General features: G+C 41.3%; 2 protein-coding genes across 4 annotated transcripts; one reads left to right on the top strand and one right to left on the bottom strand.

Moving 5' to 3' along the window:
• The first annotated feature begins 277 nt into the window (after positions 1–277).
• aspdh (aspartate dehydrogenase domain containing) lies at positions 278–4,128 on the top strand. Of its 2 annotated transcripts, none has more exons than XM_085156132.1 (8): positions 278–437; positions 544–600; positions 693–837; positions 1,005–1,089; positions 2,221–2,370; positions 2,463–2,686; positions 2,774–2,913; positions 3,774–4,128. In XM_085156132.1, the coding sequence occupies exons 2-8, from the start codon at positions 546–548 to the stop codon at positions 3,809–3,811; spliced, it is 837 nt and encodes a 278-aa protein (XP_085012258.1). In that variant the 5' UTR covers positions 278–437; positions 544–545; the 3' UTR covers positions 3,812–4,128. The 2 variants fall into 2 exon arrangements, with proteins under 2 accessions (XP_085012258.1, XP_085012259.1); XM_085156133.1 differs by having other exon boundaries at positions 283–374.
• gys1 (glycogen synthase 1 (muscle)) lies at positions 4,000–14,327 on the bottom strand. Of its 2 annotated transcripts, none has more exons than XM_085156115.1 (16): positions 14,134–14,327; positions 12,061–12,219; positions 11,784–11,965; positions 9,428–9,619; positions 9,092–9,277; positions 8,783–8,927; positions 8,266–8,383; positions 8,013–8,133; positions 7,769–7,875; positions 7,613–7,672; positions 7,160–7,352; positions 6,796–6,922; positions 6,619–6,714; positions 6,357–6,520; positions 5,532–5,612; positions 4,000–5,403 (listed from the first exon to the last, which is right to left on the bottom strand). In XM_085156115.1, the coding sequence occupies exons 2-16, from the start codon at positions 12,176–12,178 to the stop codon at positions 5,158–5,160; spliced, it is 2,136 nt and encodes a 711-aa protein (XP_085012241.1). In that variant the 5' UTR covers positions 12,179–12,219; positions 14,134–14,327; the 3' UTR covers positions 4,000–5,157. The 2 variants fall into 2 exon arrangements, with proteins under 2 accessions (XP_085012241.1, XP_085012242.1); XM_085156116.1 differs by having other exon boundaries at positions 12,061–12,179.
• Positions 14,328–16,114: the final 1,787 nt, after the last annotated feature.

Below are 16,114 nucleotides of genomic sequence, written 5' to 3'. Positions count from 1 at the left end.
GGGCTCGTTTGCTCATAAATACTGATGAATATGACACATTTCTTTTGTTTATGATCAAAGAAAGTATGAAACACATTCTAACATAGAAGAAGAATAAAATGCTTTGTATGTTCAATGATGTTCAGTGCTCGTCTTGACTGGATTTTGTTTGGAAAATTTCAAACAATTACATTTTTTGTACATAATGTTTCTGAAGCTGAGATTTAAGTTCAAGCAGATGGAGGAGGAGCCATGCGTGTAATAATTTCACAGAACTGCAACAATGATTAACTACAGGCTACTCTGAGTCAAACTTTGTGCTTTGCCTGAACACAGTTCTTGCAGCTCTGGGCTGGTTATTGAAATTCAAGGTGTGGGACAACGCTGGAGGGGGTGTAAGTTTACTGGGTGTATAGAGTAATAAATGCAGTAACTGTACAAGAAGGGGTTGATATCAGGTAGGGCTTAAGGTCAATATAGACATGTATATGTGTGCATGTGTATTGGTTTGCTTTGCGACTGCACTCTGGGCTTTTATCTGCTTTGTTTGCTTCCTTTGTACAGCTATGGCGACCGATTCTTCCTCTTTAAGGATTGGAGTCGTAGGATTTGGACATCTAGGTTGGAATTCCCCTTTTAAATCCCAGGCAAACACTCTTTAAATTGCTGTATATTATTTCCTGACAGCATGTGCATGTGTGTGTGCAATTTAGGTCAGTACCTAGTGGAGAGGATCCATAAAGATGGACCTGCCCTCGGTTTGACTCTGGGTTTTGTCTGGAACAGGAATTCTGGCAAGCTCAGTGGTTTAGTCCCCTCTGAACTCATACTCGGGGATCTATCGTCCTTTGCAGAAAGGTGCAAACACGTGCATAAGCATTAAAAACCCACGTGCACACAGCATGATTGTTCTGTGCACACGTGTTTTTTATGTATTAAATCAGGAACGCTATAAACATGTGCTGTATTTATCTTCGGGAATTTCCCTTCTGAACTTTGAGGAATAATCATTGTGTGTTTTGCAGGCGATGCGATGTGATTATTGAGGTGTGCCATCCTCAAATAGTTAAAGAATTTGGGCTCCAGTTTCTGTCTCAGTCACATTTCATGGTGAGCTACTTCTGATTTTGCTATTTCAGTGAAACAGCTGGTACATTTCTTTGTTTGTTTTTTTTATAGATTCTTCCAGTGTTATATTTTATTTATAGTACTTGATAGATTTTATTTTAATTGACTGATACAGTTTGATTTAAATCGGTCGTTTTTATGATTTCATACCATTAAATCATTATCAGACTGAACCACTGATACGAGGTAGAATGGGTCCATCCTTTCATGTTGTTTACAACAAAATTGGACCCTACCATCGGAATGTCCCAGCAGAAATCAAACCTCATCTGACCAGGCAGCATCTTCTTTTGACTAATTTTGGTGAATATGTTCAATATGTGGCCTCAGTTTCCTGTTCTTAGTTGACAGGATGGTCAGTGGAGGTACTGTTGCCTTAAGGTACTGTGAGCGTACATAAAATGGACAGAATATCATGTCATTCAACTGTAAACAATCACCATCTTGGTCCAGCTGAAGGTTCTTAAATGTTCTCCTCCTTGAAGAAAAGTCCTGCACTGTCCTCTTCACTGACCCCTCAAAAGTATTTGACTGTTAAGCACAACTCTTTCTGACAAACTACTCATTCCTCACATAGAGAAACAAACTGTTAATGTTAATCATAACTTTTACTCAACCACCAGAAATAGGATGGCAGAGAGAGCATCTGGCTATTTAAATTGGCTATTTGTTTTGCAAATAAGAAAAATGTTCATTTCTATACTTCAATGTTCAATTTTTTGCAGACAATAGTCTTTCATATGCTTCAGGATTAACCCCAGCAAAGTCTTACTTCACCCTCATCTGTTTTTGATACTTTCCAATTAACACTTCTCAGTCACAGACTGGTTTTAAATGCATAAAAGACCAAGCACATGGTATCTCCCCTGCAGCTGTGACTATGAAGCATTCTGCAAATCACATTTTAAATATATCTCCACATTAACGTTTGAAGAATCTCACATGTACACGGGCATTTGGTTTGATAGCATTTGCTTTGTAGATTTAAATTCAATAACAGGTTCAAAATTCAGTGTCGACAGACGGTCATCCTAACCCATAAACACTTGAGAAGTCAACGACACTTCATCATTTGTTTTGCACCTTAGTTTTTCATTTTTTTTCCTCCTCTAGGTGGGCTCCCCATCTGCCCTCGCTGATCCTGATCTGAACCAGAAGTTGAGTCAGGCTGCTCAGAAGTATGGCAGGACTCTCTATGTTCCCAGTGGTGCATTATGGGGAGGCCAGGACATCCAGAGGCTGAATGACAGTGGGAAAATAAAGGTAAAACAAGGATAGTCCACAGTGTTTAAAACCATGGAAATGAACATATAAGTGATTTAATGTTGCTTTTTCCTTTCATGGTTTATTTTTAGGCTTTGTTCATCAGAATGTCCAAGCATCCCTCCTGCTTTCGGCTGACAGAAGACGTCCTCACTGACTGGACGGAGGGAGAAGGCAGGCGTGTTTTGTTCAGAGGCTCCGTTGCAGAGTTGTGCCCACTCGCTCCTAACAATGTGAACACCATGGCGGCAGCAGCAGTGGCAGCAGGGACACTGGGCTTCACTGGTGTCCAGGGAGAGATTGTGTCAGATACAGCGTGAGTGCTTTTAAAAGTCAGATTGTTTGTTTGAAACCTTTTACATCCTGCCTGCATCTTCCAGCCTCATGTACCTTCATGCCGCAGGTTAAGAGACTACCATGTGGTGGAAGTGGAGGTGACTGGGCCTGATGGTTTCTCAGTACACACAGTGAGGAGGAATCCAGCCAAACTCGGGGCTGTTACTGGCAGCGCAACTTACAGCTCTTTCTGGAATAGTTTACTCAGTAAGTCCTAAATGACTGCCAAACACTTTCTCAGTGATTCTGATGTAAAGCACTCTGTGTCACCCTTTTAAGGTATCTATCATGTCAACATAAACACCTCCAAATTGTACTTAAGCACAGCAAACTCCTTAAAGTAGTTATAAACAGGGATGAAATGCTCAGAGCTACTTTTAGACCTGGTGCAGTGGGCCTTGTGTTCCTCGTGTGCAGGACAACGCCTGACCTCATGTGTGCAGAGCGTGCAGGCAGTTCCTGGATGATGAAAGCAGTGGTGATTTCATTTTTTGTTGTAATTTTAAATTCAGGCTCCAAATGATTAATGGCTGGTTTCCGGTGACCGTTGTTGAATCATTTCGCTCTCACTCAATTACTCATATCAATATCTTATGTGTGGTTTAAGTGTTTCATTAATTTTTGCCATAATACACACACACACACAGACACAACACTATTACAGTGGTGAGTGCTCATATTAAAGTATAAAACTGTAAAACTAAGTATTCAGTTTTACAGTTTTTTCTATGGCTTTTTATGAATCTAGTACATGCTCATATATTTATATAGTCATCTCCAGCACATGCACCATGAGAATAAAAGATTTCAAACCCATGATGACACCTGCTGCTCAAAGCTTTCGTTTCCAAGGGGAAAAGAAAGAAAGAAAACTGGCTCACAGATGGCCTTAAAGGAAGTTTCTCTCAGTTTATGAACTTGGGAGCTGCACCGAGGCCAAACATAAGATAAATGGGGATTGTATTATGTGTGATAGCATAATAGGTCCTCTTTGAGTGTGGAGTACGGTGTGTATCAGTATGTTTTTCATGTGAAGACTCAGATTTTTACGTTCTTGTTTTTCTCAGTTTGCAAAGGTCACGGGGGCAGAGTTTACCTGTGCTGAAACAGCCAAGCACTTTGGAGGATTACCTACAACGGAAGAAGAGGATTCACTGCAACATTTAAGCTGATCTGAATGATTTATGAAGGAGATGCTGTGTAGATAAGATCAGTATGTTACAAAGAAGCAAATCTTTGGATATATTTGTTCCAATAAACTGCACAAACACAATGAAAGAAGAGCCGTTACTGTTTATAAAACACCAAACAGGTGTATATAGATATTTCAATTTTATTATATGTTCATCTGGTGCAAGATTGTGAGAAATGGAGTGATAGTGACAGTATACAGCTGGCAAAACCATTTCCTTTTTTCCAAAACAAATACTCAAGACATACAGTAGCTTGTTTTTCAGCCCTTTTTTTTTGTCAGGTCGTCTACCTGTAAACACAGTTTCCATCTTAGGACACAGTACCCTTTCCCCTCTGTCTCACCTCTTTTCATTTCACAAATAAATACTTGCTGAAACAGGCGAACCAAGGAATAATCTCCACACACACAAGCGCGCACAAACACAGCAGGAGTACAGTGGACACACTGTGATACTGTAAGGCACAGAAACAAAATGAGAACACACTCGCACACAAGCCGACACTATTCTCAGAACGAGAGCATTTTCAGCATTATCAGTGTGTGCTCTTCATTTTGTTTCTATTTTGAGAGGTTATGCGAAAAACAAGGCGCGTGAAAGAAAGAAAAGAAAAAAAAATGCTACAAAAAGGTAGAAAGTCAAGTGTGAAGCACTGTATGGTTGTCACATCATGTGGGGCACGAGTGAAAAACGACAAAAAGAACAGATGCTCTTTCTGTCTCTTAATGCATAATATTGCTATGTGGGCTTTTTCACAGGAAGCTTCCTGTTTTGAACTTGTAGAGATGGTAAGCTGGTAAAAAAAAAGGAGAGATAAGCTGTTCTCCCAGCCCCGACCTACGTTTGAATCAAGTATAAAATCCGACTCCACAGTTTGCTGTTAATATTAATGATCCTCTGTTAGATCCACGTTACTCACTGTTAGTATTCTACAAAAATCCAGCAATCCTGATTCGTTTTTGCCTGTGTTGATCTGTCAGTTAACCTTTTTAAGTTGCTGCATTTACTCCACAAAGCAAACTACCGGTCACACTGCTGGTGTAACTGAAACAATACCAAAATATATCAAACTGACAGATACTGTTTTTAAAAATTCTGAGGTACGCACAGGTTGGGAAGACACTGACAGTAATGCATTGTCACAACATGCCAATATTAAATTTGTCACACACGTTCACGCAGCCACAGTCGTCTACACGGACAACTTGAACCACAGATAAGAGTTTCACTAGTGAGGTTTAGCAGTAGTGCGTCGGTCTCAGTTTTTCTCGCTCATCACCTCGTCGCCATTCCCGTTGGCCCCGATGAGGGCAATGGACTTGTTTTTCATAGGCAGCGTGTAGGGCTGGCGGATGTTCACCTTGTCCTTTTCGGCCTCCAGGTCCTCGTCGTAGCGCTCGTCATCTTCGTTGTCTTCAGCCTCGCTGTGGTGCGGGGAGGAGTGGCGGGACAGGGCTGGAGATGGTGGCACTGAGGCTGGTCGGGGGTAACGGAAACCGGCGGTCTGAGGACAGGAGTGAAAGTATTAAAAAGATAAACAGGAAGAGGAGGTTTAAAAAAAATGAATAAAAAAAAAATCACATTTGTTTTAAATACTGTGTCTATTAAAAAAAAAAATACAAGTTAACTTACTTGGGCTGTCTCCTGAGGTTCATATATGAAGGTGTCAGGGAAGGCTTTAGCCAGGGCCATGTGGCGGGCAGCTATATAATACTAATGCAGAAAAGAAGGAGAAATTAAAAATAAATACATAAAAAACTGTTGTAAAGCTTTTATCTGTGAGACTCGTTGTTGCAAATAGTAGAGAAATACACAAGAAACTCCAAAGAAGGAGTTTCTTTCAATAACTAAAGAACTTTAAGTAAAATCTAGAGCAAGGATCTCAAACTGATGTTAGATGGTGGGCAACACACAGCCCACTGAAACTCTCCTGTCTGTCAGTCTAAAGAACTTTAAATACACATTTAACTCCTGAGACATAAGAAAGAGAAGTGCAATTTCAACAATACATCTCGTGATAAAGAAAAGCCTGTCAGCACGTCTCTTTGGATTAAACCATAAGATATAAATGTGTAAAATCACAGAAAAAGTTCTGTTCATTCATTGTGTAGACTGTTCAGTTTTGTTTTTTTAAATGTGAACCAAACGTAAAAGCATACATTTCTATAGTAGATAGTTCCTTTTTTTTCTCCTTTTGTCATTTAATTGTTTATTTATTACTCAATTACTTTTGTAGTATGAATGGCCCCGGGGAGGACTTTAACAGCAGGAAAAGCTCAAAAATTTATGCCCCCCTTCACATTTTCCAGACCTGCCAAAAAGGCTGAACTGGAGCCTTTGGCGGGCTGATTCTGGACCGTGGGCCTTATGTTTGACACCCCTGATCAAGAAGGAAAACAACAAAGACAATGAAGGCCGAGGGGGTCCAGAGATGTGCAACAGGATTTGTAATGTTACCCTGCCGAGGTATTTCCAGTCCAAGAGATCGCTCAGACGCTCAGTGCGGTTCCTCTGGATGATCCGTTGGCGGCGGCTCTGCTTGCAAAACTGGAACAGGAAGGAAGTGAGCTGGTTACATGACTCGTCCACTCCCCGACACCTGCGGTCCAGGATGTAGATACCTGCAAAGCGAAAAAGCAGCAGTTTTTCCTGATTATCTTAAAAAGAAGACTTCTTTTGAAAAACAGTAGAATTTAGAAGATAAGGCATGAAGATGCACCATATGCCGTTGGGTCTGCTATGTGTTCCTCCATGAAACAGCCAAAACCTGACAGGTTAGTGGAGATTGATGGAATTCCCATGACAGTGCACTCAGCTGATAAACAGGGAAACAATAATTAGTACTTTTATATTAATACACACATAGATGCACCTTGTCAGCATGAATGAATCATACCAGGTGTGTAGCCCCAGGGCTCGTAGTAAGAGGGAAAGACGCCAAGGTGGCAACCTCTTACAAACTCCTCGTAGTCCATTGGAAGAAGAGGAGAGGTGGATGAAAGGAACTCGGGATGGAAGATAATCTAACAGATGAAGAAGAAATTCAGTGTTACAGACAGATAGGGCACACTGCAGAGAACCAGCAGGATGAGGGGTAATTCAGATTGAGGAAAAAATAAAATTACAGAATCATGCTCACATAAACACTTTTTTCTTTCAGGTGTGACTATGATACCTCACAAACTAAAATAAATAAATAAATAAAAATAAATTAACAACTGAAATCCCAGAAAGCGGTCACCTCCTGTCACGTGACCTACCTTGACCCGGTCAGCAGAGCTGTTGAAAAGACCGATGCGGCGAACACAGTTGAGGATGGGGTCGCTGCTGTCCTCCAGCATGTTGTGAGTGCAGATCGGAGGCTGGCACTGTCTCTGAGTGGCAAAGATGGCGCGCTTCATGATAGTGAAATCCTCTTTGTCCAGCATCTTCGACACATCTGGCAGCTGCCCACTGAAGAAAAAGCTCGAGTTAACGTTAAAACAAAACTCACAGCACAAAAAACAAAAAATCTAATAATTAGCAGGTTTGAATTTAATAAAACCAATAAGATTTCAACATTTTTACAAATTCAGGTATATCCAAGTTTAATGGACACCTTTATTGGGGACTATTTATTAGGAGATATTTGTTGTAATAAGCTGGGTGTCTAATACTTATCTTTTTACATCTTACAGTTTTTAAGAGGCAGGATTAAAAAGGGGCTGACTTACACCAGAAGTGACTCATAAAGTTTCTTTCCAAAGCGCTCCTTCACAGTCTGAGCAGTATCCCTGCCAGGGACAAAAAATTAAAAAAATAAAATAAAAATTCAAATCCATCACTCCCTTAAGTTCAAAATGAATAACTACATCTGTAAAGAACCTCACCAGAGCTGCTTCCTGACTGCTTGGCCCTTCAAGGTCTCCACATTGAAGTTGTTCGTCCGAGCTGGCATGATGAAGAATGCGATCACTGTCACGTCACTGTGGTTGACCTTTGATGGACCATACAGACACTGGAGTTAGATTTTGTTTTATCTTTAAAAAAAAAAAAAACACCTAGGATTGACCTGTCTCCTTCCACATCTGTGAACACATGTGCACATCTGTGAACACAGCCACACATACGTACTCTCAGTAGATAATTGAGTCTGGCTAAAGCCTCCAAGAAGATGTCGGCTCCTTTGTTGGAGAATTCGTACCTCCCAGCGATGAAGAGGAACAAACACTTGTCCAGGTTGAAGTCGAGGTGTCTGATGGTCAGATGGTCACCAACATACAATTTAAAAAAAAAATAAATACACAACTTGATTTGTCACTTCCCCTTTCTGGCTAAATTCATTAACTTTTATGCACTTTACACACGCTGTGATGTGCGGACTAACCCATAGAAGTGTCCCCTGACAAACTCCTGAATCCGACTCTTGCTCTGAGCGTGGAGGTTTTGAAACTCGTGCATAGCTGAGAACTTCTTCACGTTGAGCCCGTTGGGAGTCACGATATCTGTGGAAGCACGAGAGGCAAAGCATAAGCATGCAGTAGAGAAAAGGTGATGATTTGATAGTCAGGCAGATTAAAAATCTCCAAAGCATAATTAATACTCGATATGTATAGTTTCAGGCTGAAGTAGTTTTAAAAGAGTGAGTAATTTAAAGTGGAAAAAAATATTACTATGTAATACTTTTAAAGTGTTTTTTGGGAAGCTGTTACTTTTTTGTTCTTAAGATCAAATGAGTCATGATTTTTAAGGATTTTCTAAGGGTTAATTTAAAATAATACGACACTGAAAGCATTATATTATATATATTATATTTTACATATTCAGACTTCTATATTCAGAGTATTGCAGGGGGAGCTGGAGGCATGCTGACGTCTTACACACACCAATTCACTGCTACACACCTGGTTTCCTCTTGAGCAGGTGTTCTGCCTCAATGGCAGTAATTTGAGACACTGTGGTGAAGACGTGGGCACAGTGTGCCGCTGCACGCTCTATACAGTAGCGATGGTAGATTTGTCGATCGCCCGCTTCCTTGTCTACATTGAACTGAACACAGACAGACCACAGAGAGTCTATAATGTAGTCAGCTATTTTTTGAAATAGTTCATATTTATATTCATATAAATCCCACATTCAAAGCCAACAACTGCTTGATGGCATCTTTATTTATTTATTGAACTGATACTTAATAAAAAAAAGCAGGTACATACCTCTGCTAGGTTGTTATAGAAGTCCACGTTTCCAGCACACAGGTAGCGCCCCAGGAGTGTAGCATGTGTGGTGAAGATGGTTGCCACTGGAAGCTGTCTCTGTCTACACAACACCAGCCCCAGCCCTGCCAGCCACTCATGGAAATGGGCCACAATGTGCGCAGGCTGCTCACACTGGGCTGCAAACTGGGATTTGAAAGGAAAGAAAGGGTTCAGATTAGTTTAATATGCTGCTTTAAAGAGCCCTTTAAACTGCTGGAGGACCTACAGATAATCCATCTTTATGTTTTATGCCCGTTCTCATCAGCTGTGTAGTATTAAGTCTGAGCTGCTGACCTCTCCCAGAAGCCAAGCGGTCAGGAAACCAAACAGCACCGCATCGTTGGCCTCACGGTCAAACCATGGCACGCCAATGGAACAAAGCTCCCACAGCTCGCTCTTCCAGGAGTCTAAAGACCAGGCGGTGAACGCGATATCAATGAGCACAACGTAGGGACTGCCTTCAATAAGCCAGCGGCCAAAGTAGACCTGTAAGAAAACAGACAAGGGCGAAAGGGAGAAAAAAAACTGGTTAGTCCTTCTCTCTCTAACATAACGTAAGTGAATAACATCTATGTCTTTACCAAAATGTATTCCAATCTAAGATAGCCTGGATTGAGCATTTCTCGTTGTTACAATTGCAATTCATGCTGCTTAAAATGCAACTAAAGTGGAATAGTTTAATATTCTGATGCCAAAACTAATGATCTAAAATTTGTACCAGCAATGAGTAAACCTTTAAAAACACATCATCTGGTAATCAAATCACCATCTTCAATTCTTAAAATGACATTGAGCTTCTTACATTCCTTCAGCCTTATTTAGGCTGCACAGATCCATGAACAGGCAAATTATTCCCCTCCTCCCACTTTCCACTGCTGGCACCCTGCCCCCACACCACTTGTGCATCTGTAAGCAACCCTGGGCCCCATTCATTCATTCACTGTCCACAACTACTACCACTACTACTACTACTAGTCTTTAGCAGGTCCGAAAAATTAGTTATTTAACAAAGGTTGCATGAAAGTGTATGAAAAACAAAGACATTGCATTGGAAATTATAGGATAACTTTAAATTAGTCAATCAAATGATAATTACTTGTGAGCAGCTCTATAAAAACTGACGTTTTGCCAGTTTTGCTTGTCTGGAACATTCAGGTTTGTGTTAACAATCCCTCAATCGTCCCATGAGTGGAAAAGCAAATTCACCTCAAGGTCAAACTGTTCAATGCGCCATATTTGTTGAAAACCAAACACAGCACGTCAGCACAAATACCTCATACTGACTCTCAAGCATGGCGGTGGAGGACTGATGATGTGGGCTTATTTGCAACCCCAGAACTGGGGCACCTTGCAGTCATGAAGTCCACTATGAACCCGTGTGTATATCAAAGTATTCAGGGGTCAAATGTGAGCCCAAATATCCGATAACTAAAGCTTGGTAGAAAATGGGTCCTGCAATGGGACAATGATTACAAGGACGGCAGGAAATTTGTGGCTGAAAAAGAAAAGAATCAATGCATTTTCTTGGCCCAGTCAGAGTCCAGACCTGAACATGATGGAAATACTCTGGTGGGACATTAACAAAGAGCTGAATGAACTGAGGCAATGGTTTAAAGAAGAGTGGATCAAAATTCCACCACAACCATAATCAGAGACTGGTAATGTCAAACAAAAAACAAAACAATCCCTAAAAGTTACTGCTGCTGTTTCTACGAACTACTGAGTCATAGGGTATACTCTTTCCCCCCACACTGCTTCTGCAAAATAACAGTGACATATGTCATGCACTGTTGTTCATCAGGTTGTATATAAATTATTTCAGTATTTAGTAAGAATCAATACATTTTTATTATGTTCTGATACATAAAACCTTAGACGTTTTGTTTGAAAATGGGAAGGTCCTGGGATGATACCTGTAATGCACTGGGAAAAACTAAACAAAACTATCATTACAAACCAAACTTTCAGACACACCGAGTGTTGCTGGGACACCCTTACTAGGAATGTAACATAAGTAATGTTATCTTCAGATGCCTCTGCTGTTAAACCACATGTGCACACAGAAACAAAGAGCAGAGGGAAGGAACTAGTAACATAATATGAAACATGCAAATTCAGTGTTGCTGCAGCCTGCCTTTGGTCTCTCATTGTCCCATCAATTGTGTCTGAAAGTAAACCATACAGGCTTTACTGACCTGGCTGCACTAACCCCTTTAAAAGGGTACCGCTACCAGTCCTAACCTTTTCCCACAACTCCACATTACACTCAGAATGACACAGCACAAAGCTTTAGAAGTATCACACTCCGTCATCTATTTCTGGAGCGCATTTGTGTGAAAGAGAGAGACAGAGAGACATCGATACAACTTTTAACCTTTGCGGGGGAAATGTCACTGGGTTTTGAGTTGTGGTCAAGGACAGAAGGCTGGGCAGAGTGGGAGTGTGTCAGATGTAAAAGACGAGCGAAAGATGAACTCTAATTGGGCATTAGAGCGCATATTCACTGCATGCATACACAAAAAACTATTAGTACCTCAGCCACGAGTTGTGGCTGAGGTACTAATACGATCCTTCAGTGGATCGTATAAATTTAACTCAGTGTCTGTGTGTGTGTGTTTGTGTGTGTGTTTTAGTTTACATATGGTAGTACCTTACACCCACTGGAGTTCATCTTGTCAATGGTCCCCTTGAGTGCGGGGTTTGTGGGCTCGATCAGCTCCACCTGAGTGCGCACGTTGCTCTCCACATAGGGACCCACGAGGAAATAGTTCTCCCCCCATTCCTCTGAGGTCAGACGGGCTTTGGTTTGGATGACGGTGTAGATGCCTCCAACTTCACACATAAAAAGATATAACATGATTCAACACAAACTACATTTTCTTTTGGCATACAATTTTTTTTTTTAATTATCTTCAAAAACCACTTGCCTTTGTTAGCAACCTCCCAGGCTATTTCAAAAAGGACGGCATCCTCCAAATCAAACTCCTCGTCCCATTCCTCCAGTCCTGACAGGGACGTGACAGACAGGCTTCGAGCCAGCGGCATGCTGGGTAAATATAGAAGACACTCCGCTGAGACGGGGACACCTTACAACCACACACACACACAGACACAAAACGTAACTGTCATGTGCTGCAGTTATTTCCAAGCAGTTCACATGTACTTGGATACACGTTGCCAGCTTGTTTATTTCTGTCACACACTGATTTTAAACTCCTCATCTTTGATAAAAGCATGTCAAGTTTTTTAATACATCATAAACAAAAGGCACTCTTAATCTTTAAACATCACCAGGTTAACCTCAAGCGGCTTCAATGAGCAATTTCCTCTTAACCAACATCTCCTCACATAGCTATATGAAACCTTTACGCTTTCATTAAACAACACGCCCGGTTGCATCATTCTTACGACATTACACAACTGGAATCCAAACTCAACATATCTCACTTCTTTTCACAGGTCTCATTTCCACACATTTCACCTCTTTCCCTGATATAAGATAAACCTGCAGCTGCTCTCACAGGAACCAAGCGCCTGGGCAAACAAACGCACTAAAGTGTTGAGTAACAGTAGTCTATCTTCAGGTTTCCTTGGGTCACCATCTAATAGAACCACAGGGCTTCTTCTTCACACATGCACAGAAATGCACATCACTTTAACAGAACATTTTATTTCCAAGCACTCTTGCACCTGCATAATTAGTACTGGACATTTAAAGGTCAGTCCTCTACTTTGAGTTCAAAACCGGGTGTTCTGTTCCTGCTTGTAGATCTGATGAAACTTCTGGCACAAATAATAATAATAATAATAATAATAATAATAATAATAATAATAATAATAATAATAATAATAATAATAATAATAATAATAATAATGGATTGGATTTATATAGCGCTTTTCAAGGCACCCAAAGCGCTTTACAATTCCACTATTCATTTACTCTCACATTCACACACTGGTGGAGGCAGCTACAGTTGTAGCCACAGGTGCCCTGGGGCAGACTGACAGAAGCAAGGCTGCCATATCGGCCCCTCTGGCCAACACCAGTAGGCGGTAGGTGAAGTGTCTTGCCCAAGGACACAAAGACCAGGACAGAGCCCCACAAAGTGGGGAGTGGCATGAGAACGGATGAACAGATAAGGACACTGATCAGGTATAAACTTGATCCTGTAGCAAATGTTGCTGATGATGAGCTACTGTAAAAAGCAATCAGCTGATGTTCATGCATACAGACAAGCCCGCAAACCAATAGCCTCTTCCACATGTTACAAAAATCCTGTCTGCGCTTTGATTTTTTAAATTTAATTTAATTTTTTTTTTTTTTACTGTAAGGAAGAAGATGATACTCAAATTCCAGCGTGTTGGCGCTGAGCTGCTACTGACAGCACTGAACACAAGGCTGACCCCAGGCACTCACAGACGAAGAAGCCTTCAAGTTGGTGACAAAACAAACACTTGAGCTTTGCATACATTTGCCTACTTATTTTTTGGATGTAGCCCCTCGAAGATTCTGTTCAGATTGTGTTTTATAGCGAGTTATGAAAGGTCCTCACTCCACCATCACCATGCTTTACACCAATCCTCAGCGTAAACACCTTACTGCTGAATTAAACTTTCTCTGGAAATCCACATGGGATTCCCTTCTGTGAAGGGGTTCCTATCTGCCTCATTAGGATTTCATTGTAAACCATCATCACCCTCATCATTACCATCGTGACCTTGCTGACGTCCCTTTTAGTGAATAGAGTGGTTACTGCTCAGCAGGTCCACATTGCTGGGAAAAGGGCACAATGTCCCAAGACAGGCACGTCTTGAGACCCCAGGGAGCAACAACACGCCTGTGTGCGTGTCTATCGTGAGTTTCGGGGCGAACGTGACATGAAGCACCTACTGCATCACTGCTGCGGAAAAACACAGACGCCGCGTCCTGAACCGATGCGCGCACGCTTAGGATGTATTTTATTATCACCGGGCAGGCTGAAATAAAGATGTTCACTTACCCTTCAGTTTTGTCCCAACTTCACGAAGATGAAGCACGCATTGGCAGCTGTCGCAGTCCGTCCATAAAAAGAATAACAGCGCAGAGTGAGAAGAAGAAGGGGGCGGCGGCGTTGGTTAAATGTCAGCGATTCACATTGGCCCGGTGCGGTCGGGTCGTGCGGAGGGACGGGACGCTCATGGCCTGCGATGCAGGAAGAAGGCTGGGTTGGTGAGCTTGGAGTCTCCGCCCACACATTATTCATGAGCTGCACTCCTATTGGCCCCTGGCTTCTCCGTGTCTCCGCCTTTTGCATGAAACGCCACAGGAACTGGGTGTTTTCCTCGGCGGGGACGCGCGATTGGATGGGAAGTGGTTAAAGAGCTGCTGTTATTGGTGAATGAATGTTTTAGCCGTACAAAAGAGGGGAGTCACGTACAGCAGGGAGCTTTTTCTAGTTTCCTGTGAGAAGGGGAAGCCAGAGCTATTTATAAGCTTCTCAGAGGGCTATAGTTTTAAAAAAATACAGTATGACTAGAGACATTCGTGGACTATCCTACCAATGGAGCTACTTAGAGGTATCAGATTAAAGTACAACCTTGACCTCTCCATCCCTACAGTGAAGAGATCCAGTGGCTCTGTTATGCTGCGGGCGGATATTTGCTGGCATGTTGTTGAGAGAGGGGTCAGGGCAAATGGACACAGAGTTGTTCTGAGTGATCACATTGAACTTACTAAAAAGCATTTATAGTCTGATGGGAGTGGTCTTTTCCTGGACAGCAGTGCTCCTCCACAGGGAGTCACTGAATGGTGTGATGAGAATGTGAATCATATGCTATGGCCTCCACTAGATCCCAGCCACCACCGAACCCCTGTGGGAGACACTGGACCAGTGTGACGGTGCTCTCCACCACACTGAAAATGATCTCTGCTGTCAATCTAGAAATGTTGCTGCACACAATCAAGGATCTCAGCTTTCTTTAGGAATGCTGTTTTCCTATGTGTACAATAAGAAACCGTACTATATGTATAGAGTATATTGCAAAAGATTATTGGAAAATATTAAATCACTGCTATAATTCTTCTTTTGTAACTTCATTTAAAGTAGTCGTAGTGTATTGTAAATGCGAATACAGTAATAATACTGTAAAAAAAAAAATTGCATTAAAATGCCAGTATTTTACTGCAAGATACAACATAACCTTTTCCCAGCACAAAATCATCAAACCACCAAAATGGAGAAAATATTTTGACTATAATGTTCATATTTTTTAGCAGAGCTCCGAGGACACTGGAAGAACCAGTACTAAAAGTGTTCTGGTGGCACGTGGTAACCTTACCCTTTACGAAAGCCACTTTACGTTTTTCTTTCATCTGTAGATTAGTACACTTCCTCTTGCCAACTCCAAATTGTGCAAAACAGCTTATCTCCAAACTATATTCTATTGCTCAATAATACATCTGCAGCAGTAATAGTTTAGAAAGTATAGTCTTGATTTAGTCCATTCCATTACGTATTCGCTGGATGAGACTGTTGAGTTCAGATACAAGTGCAGACACTTCATCAGCCATTTCCTCCTGCTATGAGGATTTAACATGTACATGTAGGATTTTTATTAAAAGTGAAGTCATTTAAAGTGACAACACATATTATATATTCAGTCTGTGCTTATGACTATATAAGAAAAATAAAGTAATTTATATCCACATATAGGCATGCATTTACTATTTAATACGTGCATCAGCATGCATGAATAAACAATTAACCAATTTGCCAATTCTAACTCAATTACACCACTTAAATTAATGAAGCATGTCAAATATCTATTTATCTGTCTATCTAAAAAAAAACGGGAAAGACGGTTAAAAAAAAGCAAATTTCCCTCCATTACTACTACGTACTATCCGACGTCATTTTGCCGGGAAAGCACGGTCTATTTGTTGCACTGGGTTTAGTCGAGTCGCGCTCAACTTCCTCTTTTATGCCCTTAGGTTTCCGCCCA

Source organism: Neolamprologus multifasciatus, chromosome 4 (assembly GCF_963576455.1).
Source record: "Neolamprologus multifasciatus chromosome 4, fNeoMul1.2, whole genome shotgun sequence".
Classification (NCBI taxonomy): domain Eukaryota; kingdom Metazoa; phylum Chordata; class Actinopteri; order Cichliformes; family Cichlidae; genus Neolamprologus; species Neolamprologus multifasciatus.
This window is presented reverse-complemented; position numbering and strand designations above follow the sequence as displayed.

What these genes read in the sequence shown, in the direction of transcription:
- gys1 (XM_085156115.1), bottom strand. Translation starts at nt 12,178, where the DNA reads ATGCCGCTGGCTCGAAGCCTGTCTGTCACGTCCCTGTCAGGACTGGAG. An exon ending in CTTTATGAGTCACTTCTGGT is followed by an intron (nt 7,353 to 7,612) that starts GTAAGTCAGCCC and finishes CTTTTTCTTCAG; the next exon opens with TGGGCAGCTGCCAGATGTGT. An exon ending in GCCCTGGGGCTACACACCTG is followed by an intron (nt 6,715 to 6,795) that starts GTATGATTCATT and finishes CCTGTTTATCAG; the next exon opens with CTGAGTGCACTGTCATGGGA.
- aspdh (XM_085156132.1), top strand. Translation starts at nt 546, where the DNA reads ATGGCGACCGATTCTTCCTCTTTAAGGATTGGAGTCGTAGGATTTGGA. An exon ending in TGTCTCAGTCACATTTCATG is followed by an intron (nt 1,090 to 2,220) that starts GTGAGCTACTTC and finishes TTCCTCCTCTAG; the next exon opens with GTGGGCTCCCCATCTGCCCT. An exon ending in GAGATTGTGTCAGATACAGC is followed by an intron (nt 2,687 to 2,773) that starts GTGAGTGCTTTT and finishes TTCATGCCGCAG; the next exon opens with GTTAAGAGACTACCATGTGG.